At 36.9% G+C, this 9,166-nt stretch overlaps 1 protein-coding gene across 1 annotated transcript in view; it reads left to right on the top strand.

Annotated features, from left to right (window-relative positions):
• The window catches only part of LOC132119234 (ubiquitin carboxyl-terminal hydrolase 43-like), a 10,533-nt gene extending 2,251 nt beyond the window's left edge, over positions 1-8,282 (top strand). The window contains exons 2-3 of the mRNA XM_059529453.1: positions 2,605-2,757; positions 8,046-8,282. Of these exons, the coding sequence (XP_059385436.1) occupies positions 2,605-2,757; positions 8,046-8,282 (390 nt within the window). The remainder of the gene's footprint in view (positions 1-2,604; positions 2,758-8,045) is intronic.
• Positions 8,283-9,166: the final 884 nt, after the last annotated feature.

The raw sequence follows: 9,166 nt of genomic DNA, 5'->3' as shown, positions 1-9,166 counted from the left end.
TTCATTTGCTTAATATCAGCTTCAGTAAAGTGCAATCTATTTCTAATTAGACTAAAATGGACCTGAATTACACAGTGAAAGCATTAAAAGTGGTGACTGTTCAATTATGCCATTTCTAATGCAACTGAGGACCAAAATGTTGTGTATCTTGTGAGCTGGAACTCAAATCAAAGAGTTGGTAAAGGAGAAAGAGCTTGTTGTAGAGCTGGTATGCGGTTGATGGATGTCAGGCTGGTATTTCACAGATCACAAGGTCGAGCTAGTCAAACTCACAGGGAAATGTAGCAGAGTTAATGGTTGATCTGAGTATATTAATTCATCAAATCTGCTGTGTCAGTATTCGGATTGAAAACAACTGGAATTCAAAATTTTGTACTAATAAAAGTTGATCAAACTAGAAAATATATGCATTTAAAAATATACATTCTTTCTTTTACAGGAAACCAAAAATTGATAGCTTATCTTGCCAGGAAGGGCGTATAGAAATCTGTAATAAAATGCTGTCTGAGATAAGAACGATTACATTTACAATAATAATAATAATAATAATAATAATAATAATAATAATAATTAATGGAAAACCTGGAAGTAGCCTATTTTTTTATTATAAATAAATATAAAAGTAATATAATATAATATAATATGATATAATATAATCATAATTAGAAATTACCCATTGTGCATACAATGTCTTTAAAATGACTTTTAAAAATCCTTATCTAGTCATTACTAACAAGGAAATTCATGTTTTAATATGAAATAGACAGACACTTGCATTGCCAAATAATTTCATGAGGTCTAACAGAAATTGATTTTTGAATCCTTATATTTGGGTTCATTGACGAGATGCTGAGCAAAAAACGGCCTTTGAAGATCAAAGCTTTGATATTTTAACTGTCCCAACTTTTTTAATACAATTTATTTTTTTAATTTTTAATTATTTAATGGCTGATAGATCTGGGTGCTTTTTATTCTTATAACTCCTATCCTGATATATATAAAAACATATATGCGATACAAAACATGTTTGTTAGAATATGGCTGGGGGATGTCTATAAACTAGTGTTTTATTAAACAAAAAGCAAAAAAGACCAGTCAAATTCATGGTCAGTCTCTCCTTAAAGGACCTACTTCCATACTAATACCAGTTCATCCGTTTCTGCACAAAACTACCATTCAGGTCAAACCTCTTCAGGCTGAGCACTCATTGATGAAAAGGAAAACTTTCTTTATTTAATATCGACAGGAATCCTCGCTTTAATACTATAAAGCTTTTGCATGCGCCAAAGACATTTCACAGGACCAGAATTCAAATATTCTCCTGTGACGGTTGACCTATATGTTATAAATTAAACATTGGAATTCATTTTCATTCTCACAACACAAGTCTTGTGACCTTTGACCTATATGCGTTTAATTAGAAGGTGCTTTGAATGAATTATTGTACCTCTGAATAACTCCTATGAGGGCGAGGCATTTAGCAGGAGCAAACCATTCCATAGGCTTTTATTCTCTTGAAGATGGGTTTAAACTCTGTGACCACATGACCCACTTTCTCTCTATATGACTAATGTTAAGATTATTAAGTTATCTCAGTCTGTAGGCCAACGGCTTCATATTATTATCTGCGATTTTCTCCCAGCTGCTAGACTGAGTTCGTATGATTAATGCTGCTGTAATTAATCTTTATGTCACTCAACAGTAAAGTTATGATTTTAAATTCACCTGACATTCAAGACGTCTTTAAATTATGTGGTCTTCAAGTCATGTTGTAATCAAATAAGTCTCTTTTGCTCAGCAAGGCTGCATTGAATTGATCAAAAATACAACAAAAACTATAATATTGTGAAAAATTATTGCAATATTTTTTTATAAGAATATTTTCAAATGTAATTTATTCCTGTAATGCAAAGCTGAGTTTTCAGTATCATTACTCCAGTCTTTATTGTCACAAAATCCTCCGTAAATCACTCAGACATGCTGCTGATTTGCAGGTGTGCTGCATAATATTTTTGTTAAAACCATGTTAACCATGTTTTTTTCAAGGATTACTTGATAAATATAAAAGTTCAAAAGAACAGCATTTATTTGAAATAGACTTTTATTATACAAAAAGAATTTTACTGACCCCAAACTTTTGTGCAGAAACATTGAATGAAAACAAATTTGCAAATAATATCACTACTGTAAAGCAAACCAAAAAAACTGCTGGTATCTGCCAATGCATTTCATAAGAACTTTTTTTTTGTGATCACAGATGTGAAGAGGATTCTTCATTTATTCATTTGCACAGTTGTTGTCATGATCAGCAGTGAGGAGCATCATGCACTGTATAGCAGAATGCAATTTACTTACATCCTCCATCTGCTCCCTATCGCATCTCAGTATCTAACGAACTGTCTGTTGTGAGTCACATCCACTGCAGTTCTTATTCCACCACTCCAGGATTGGTTTTCTGGAGATTCACTAGATAACTCAGCATCATTTACATGGAGTGAATAAATAGGATCATGTTTAGTTGGATCATGTTTTTGTGTTGTCTATAACTACTACTATTACTACTTGTGTGAACTTTTTTTTTGTGTGATCTTGTTTCTTGTCCAGATGACAGTATCTAAACATGGTGCACAATTCCGTGGGAATTCCCAGCATGATGCTCTTGAATTCCTGCTCTGGCTTCTGGACCGCCTCCATGAGGACGTCAACTCATGTTCAACCCTCCCCAATGGGAATAACAGAAGCAAATCAAGTGGCAAGGTAAGAACAAGCGTGTCTCAGAAGCCACCCTGGGCTTGAAACAGAAATGATGCAACATTCAATCTCAAAAATGTGCTCAAAATTGGATTTTCTCCTCCAGTTATGATATATTTTTAAACCAAAAATCATCACTTGAAATATCTGCAATATGAGGATTCAATTATTTTGCAGAATAATATAGCATAATATAGGATAAGTAACCAACAGCTCTTCTAAACCCCCATATGGCCAAACAGCTGTTACCTTCACCATTACAGTGACTTGGCAAGGTCAGATAGTCTCATCTACACACCCCTGCCACCCGTAAACAACACATCTGTTTATGAAATATGGAGATTCACGCCAAGCGCCATAGCGTGCATTGAGCTACAGTGGTCTTCTTGTACATAACCTTGGAATTGCCCAGATGAATAGCTTTTCACAGTAGCTGTGATCTTCACAAGGTGAGATTCATGGGGATTGGGGCTGAAATGGATTCGAAACCCAAAGCATTTCGCTGGTCTACATGTGTGCAATGATTTCCACTCATCTTGGACCTCAAATGGAGCCACATCACCATGGCAGCAAGTTGCAGAAGGCTCCGCAAATATTGCCCTTTCAAGAGAAACATGCACTTGTTGTTTATTACAGTAACTTTACAATGCATATAAAAAAGAAATCTAATTTTGTGATATCAAATTGTTAGGAAAAAGCATCTATTTACTAAATTATGGCAAGAACATTATCCATTATTACTGCACCTTATCTCCACTGTTAGTGTTTAAATACAGCAGAGCCCCAATAATGGAGAAGATTATGCCTTATTTAGAAACCTTTTGTCAGGCAGTTTCAAACGACTGGAGGACAAAGGTATATTTTTCTCTGTGCACTGTGCTGAGGCTGAACATTAAAAAAAAATCTGCTTTCATGCCAATCATTAGAGCTCTTCTTGTCTGAAGAAAGCCTAGGCTATTTTTAAAATCACAAATGTAAGCAGCTGAAGTTTACTCAATATTACAGGAGCTTTGATTGGTGATGGCTTCTAAGGTCAGATGAGGTCTTTTGGCAACAAACATCAGAGATTGAAAAGAAGCTAATCACCACTATAAGGTATGGGGTTGTTGTCTACCAAAATATAAACAAAATAAAAATAAATAAATAAAAAATAAAGATAATATCACAATATATAACCAAAAGAACACAAAAAAGAGTGATTTATGTAAGGAATAACTGACGCGAAGCATTACACATCGGATGTGCATTATTTTTCTAATAATTCAATTATTCTGCTTATACTACAGTTACCGCATCCTAAGACATCGATCAGATTATATATTCAAAGGGATCCGTCAGGTTTTTGTACTTAACTTCCTATTGTGAGTAGGATTATATCTTCAGTATCTCATCCAGCTAATTCCAAAACGTCAGTTTAAAGCTGGTAATGGAGGCTTGAGCCGTTGATTGCATTCTAATGCAGTTATTAATGAACTTATTAGAAAGAGAGCTAGAGAGACAGAGACACACAGAGAAAGAGAGAGAGATAGAGCTTGTGTGAATTAGGCTACCTCTTCTGCAGCAGCGTCTTTAAACAGTGCTGTCTCCTCGCTAGTGAGAACACTATATAGGCTAATTGATAAAATCGTCAGGGCAGCACTGAAAACACCTCTCTGTGCAAACTGCGTGACTGTTATTACAGTTAACTATGCAAAGTGATATAGAACTATAATGGGGTCAAGAGAACTACATTCGTTGTGCATTTCTCTGAAAATAATTGCACACCTCAGAATATTCGTCAGCCAATCAGATTCAAGTATTCAACGGCCCCGTAGTGTAACTGAATTTATACAATTTGTAATTTATATGGTGCAGCAAAAGCCTAAAAGATAACATACGGTTAATCATTTTAAAAGCTTTATATATATATATATATATATATATATATATATATATATATATATATATATATATATATATATATATATATATATATATATATATATTAATTTTGTATTAGAGTTTTTCTTTATTTCTAACACACTATAACTGATTCATTTGGCACAATTTTCTGAAAGTCGTGACATTTGCCAAGTATGGTAACCCATACTCAGAATTGGTGCTCTGCATTTAACCCATCCAAGTGCACAGACACAGCAGTGAGAAGTGAACACACACCTGGAGCAGTGGGCAGCTATAGATCCAGCGCCCGGGGGTTCAGTGCCTTGATCAAGGGCACTTCAGCCATGGCTATTGAGTGTGGAAGAGAGCGCTGTTCATTCACAAACAGGGACCTTTGAGTAACTAGTCCAACTCTTTAACCATTAGGCCACAGCTGCCCCGAATGGCTTTTCCAAACCATTCATGTAGACACATTTTTCAAAACTTTGAATACATTTTACTGGCTTTTCACACATTCTAATTTGCTCAGTGTTTTTTGCAAAACTCTACGTAAGAACAGCATAATTTTGCATAATTTTGCATAATTTTGTTTGTGTTTTTCAGAAAACACAAACACACAATATACAGTAACTACCTCAAGAATCACAAAATGAACACAAATAGCACACATTTATCCCTGTGTGAACATTAAATAGAAAAACCGATGACACACCAGTCAGGATCTCAAGATAATATGAACAGGAGCACAGCTGATTATGTGTTTTGGTAAATGAATCCTGGTAGTGGGATACAAAGAGGAAGAGGAGGAGAAAAGAAAATGAAGGAGACGAGGTCAAAGTAGGGCTGCAAAATTAATCGAATTTCTAATTGCTATTAGAAATATGGATGACACAATTATGTAATCGTTCAAAACGGCAATTGCAGTTTTTTCTCGATTGCTAAAACACTATAACCAGGCATTTTAACTAAAATTTCAAAACCATAATGCCATTTTTCAAAAATCACACCCATTTTGCTGAACTATAAACACTATTGCCCTGCTTTAACACATGAGTCAGATTTGGTGAACTGTTACTGCAAAACACTACACACAAATCCCTACATTTCTCAGTGCTTACACCATGTGGTCATTTAGAAAGCACTAGCATTCAGTATTGTTCACTCAAGTCTGCACAGTTTGAGCTCAATTAGCACACAATTACCCAAGTGGAAACAAAATTTATCACACACAATTAGAAACTTCAACAAATAGATAAAAGTGCCCCAGTCAGTTCATTCAGTTTTGGAACAATGGATCCAGAGAGACGTGATTGAAAAGGTAGAGGACACCAGAGTGAAGGAGGAAGAGGATGAGCAAGAACAGTAAGGAGCGGAGGAGGAGGTGAAGGAAGATGAGGAGGACGAGGATTAGGATGAGGACCAAGAAGACAAGGAGTCTCAGATGAAATTCGTGCCACAGTTACAGAAATCAGTACTTCCATTTTTGTAGTACACAGAGAAGATGGAATGGAAGAATCCTGACTAGACCTTGCAGTTGATGGATCAGTCCCAGACCAAAGATGTGATGCCGGGGTAGAATATTTTTTTGTTGTTGTTTTGTGTATTGTAGTGTACAGTACATTAAGGAAAAGAAAATGTGCGAATGTATACACGTGTTCATCGTGTGAAAAGTTCCTTGAGGGGGAGAACCACAAGCAACACAACTTATTACTGCTTTTTTTTTTTGTAGTTTTGTTTTGAATTTATCTCATCAGTGTGTAAAACTGTGTTGAAGTGTGTGTTTTCGACTGTTTGTGTGTGTGCAAAGTCTTGTTTTTTTTCAGCAAGATTGAGTTGTTTTGAGTGGAGAGCTTCATTTTGAGCTGAATATAGGAAGTTTGGTGAATTGAGTTAGAAGTTATGGATTCGTGTTTACTGTTTTGAGAATATGAGGCATAGTTTCAAGAAATGTGTTTAAGCAATCAAGAAAAACTGTAAATGGCTTTTAGCACACATATTTTTCTGCCGTTGGCACCATGCTGATTGTTTCTTTTTGAACTCAACAGCACTTGAATGCTTATCAGATGTCGTTTGATGTCGTTGGTTTTGTTCGCTAATTAATAATTTGGTTAGTGACACAAATTTGAACCACTACTTAGTGAAGAGACTTTGATTTTCTGTAAAACAACCCGTGCAATCAACAGCCTTGTTGCGCAGTGCTGTACTGTCTCTAATTGATGATCTTTGTGTGTTTGTGTCACGAAGCTGTTCAGCTCCTCCGGCTGCACCTGTGGCTAGAGCCCGCCGTAGTATCTCTGAGCAGTACTTTCATCTACTCTCTGTCGGTGCCCTTTTTGACTGAACTCGATCCATTATTAAAAGTTTTTTTTTCTTTTAAGATATGTTCCTATGCAGGCACACTGATAAAGTCTTGTGGTCTAATGCTGTAAGAACATCGGATGTACAAGTCTCAAAAGCCATTGCAAGGTCATTACAGTTTTTCTCGATTGTTTACACACATTTTCTGAAAGCATGCCTCATATTCTCAAAACTCTACACACAAATCCAAAAACACACACACAATGGGCAAAACCCCTCAATGCTCCTGCAAAATGAAACTTTACATTCAAAACAATGTTATTTCTTCTCAAAATGGTATTTTGTTTTCAAATGACACACACAAACCATCATATGAATAGACATTTATAAGAACCATTTGAACACTGATGTGCTCAGTGTAAAACACTATGATGAATGGAAAACACTTATTCTCCATTCATCATAATCAGTGTTACACTTACTACAGACAGTACATACATAAGTGTGTTGTAAAATATTTGAGAATATTGTTTTTACAGAACACACAAATACACGGTAACAAATATATTTAATTTTTCCCACAAAAACAATGTACACAGTGTACATCCCAACCAACACAAAGTAGGACATACAGTGGTCTACATACAAAACAACAGAAGAATTAACTGTATACAGTTACAGTAATACTGTATAAAAAAAAAACACTATGCTGCATCCTCTCTTCTGTTGCGGTCTGGCCACAGCACCTCATCTACATCACAAGCAATGTTTTCCCTGGCCAAGCAGCGGGGGAAATATCGCCTAGCATGGCGATTCCAGCCATGAAAAGCATCAGCTGCTATATCTCCACATGCGTCCTCCATAGCTTGGAGAAGAGGTATACGCGTTTGAGGATTTCGGTCATACACTTTCCATCTCCAGGCAGAAAAAAATTCCTCAATAGGATCGAGGAAATGATAATATGGAGGGAGATAAACAACTAAAAAGCGTGGGTGGGCAGTGAACCAGTTACGAACCAGAGCAGCCCTGTGGAAACTTACGTTGTCCCAAATGACAACGTACCTGAGCTGCTCTGGGCCATCTACCTGATCTGGTGGAATGAGTGTGTTGTGTAGGGTGTCCAGGAATGTGATCAGATGGGCGGTGTTGTAGGGGCCAAGGGTAGCATGGTGATGGATGACGCCGTGATGGGTAATCGCTGCACACATTGTGATGTTCCCTCCGCGCTGGCCAGGGACTTCAACAATGGCACGCTGGCCGATTATATTCCTTCCCCTCTTTCGTCTTTTTGTGAGGTTGAACCCAACCTCATCAATGAAGATGAACTGGTGCTCCACTGCAGCCACCTCTAGCTCAAGGACTCTCTGAAACACACATGACAATATCAGAAATAGACATGGAGTGGTCAGTATTGTGAAGCTCAATCATTATGATTACAATATTGAAATATGTATAATTTACAGTAATGTATACAGTGTTGAGAGTATGCATCAAATGTGGGACTCACTTGCACATAGTTATGTCGCAATTCTTTGACTCTTTCTGAATTGCGTTCAAATGGCACCCTGTAGACCTGCTTCATCCTGAGATGATTTCTGCGCAAGACACGGTCCAGTGTTGATAAGCTTACCCTATCAATATTTTGAAATATGTCATTGTTTTCTATTATCTTTCTTTGTATTTGCCGTAATGTTATGGCATTGTTTTCTAGGACCATGTTAATGATTTGAGTTTCCTGTTCAGGAGACAGAACACGTTCCCGACCGCCTTGTGTTGGTAATCTTTCAGTTCTGCCAAACAAATACATAGTAAAATAGTGTAAATACAAAGTAGGTATACATTTCCTATATACATGAAGCATACTTTACAGCATTTTTACAGTCCTACAGAACAGTCCACAGGCAATACTGTACTACTGTACTCATTGAATACTGTATTTATATGTAGTACTGCAATTTTCTAGTGAGAGTAGATTTCTTACCTATTCTCATTTCGGAAAGTCCGGATGATGGATGCCACAGTGTACCTGCTCAAATTTGGCTGTACTCTTTGCCCAGCCTCCCTCATTGTTAGACCACACGATCAACTAAAGTGGCTCGGATCTCATCAGAGATTACGTTCCTTGGCCTTCCTCGTCCCCGTCCTCGTCCCCGTCCCCGTCCTCCTCCTACTCTCACTCCTACTCTCACTCCTCTGGCTCTGCCTCTGTTTCCAATGTTGGCATCCATTGTTCCAT

Source organism: Carassius carassius, chromosome 1 (genome assembly GCF_963082965.1).
Source record: "Carassius carassius chromosome 1, fCarCar2.1, whole genome shotgun sequence".
NCBI classification, from domain to species: Eukaryota; Metazoa; Chordata; class Actinopteri; order Cypriniformes; family Cyprinidae; genus Carassius; species Carassius carassius.
The sequence above is the reverse complement of the archived record's forward strand: the minus strand, read 5'-3'. Positions and strand labels throughout refer to the sequence as shown.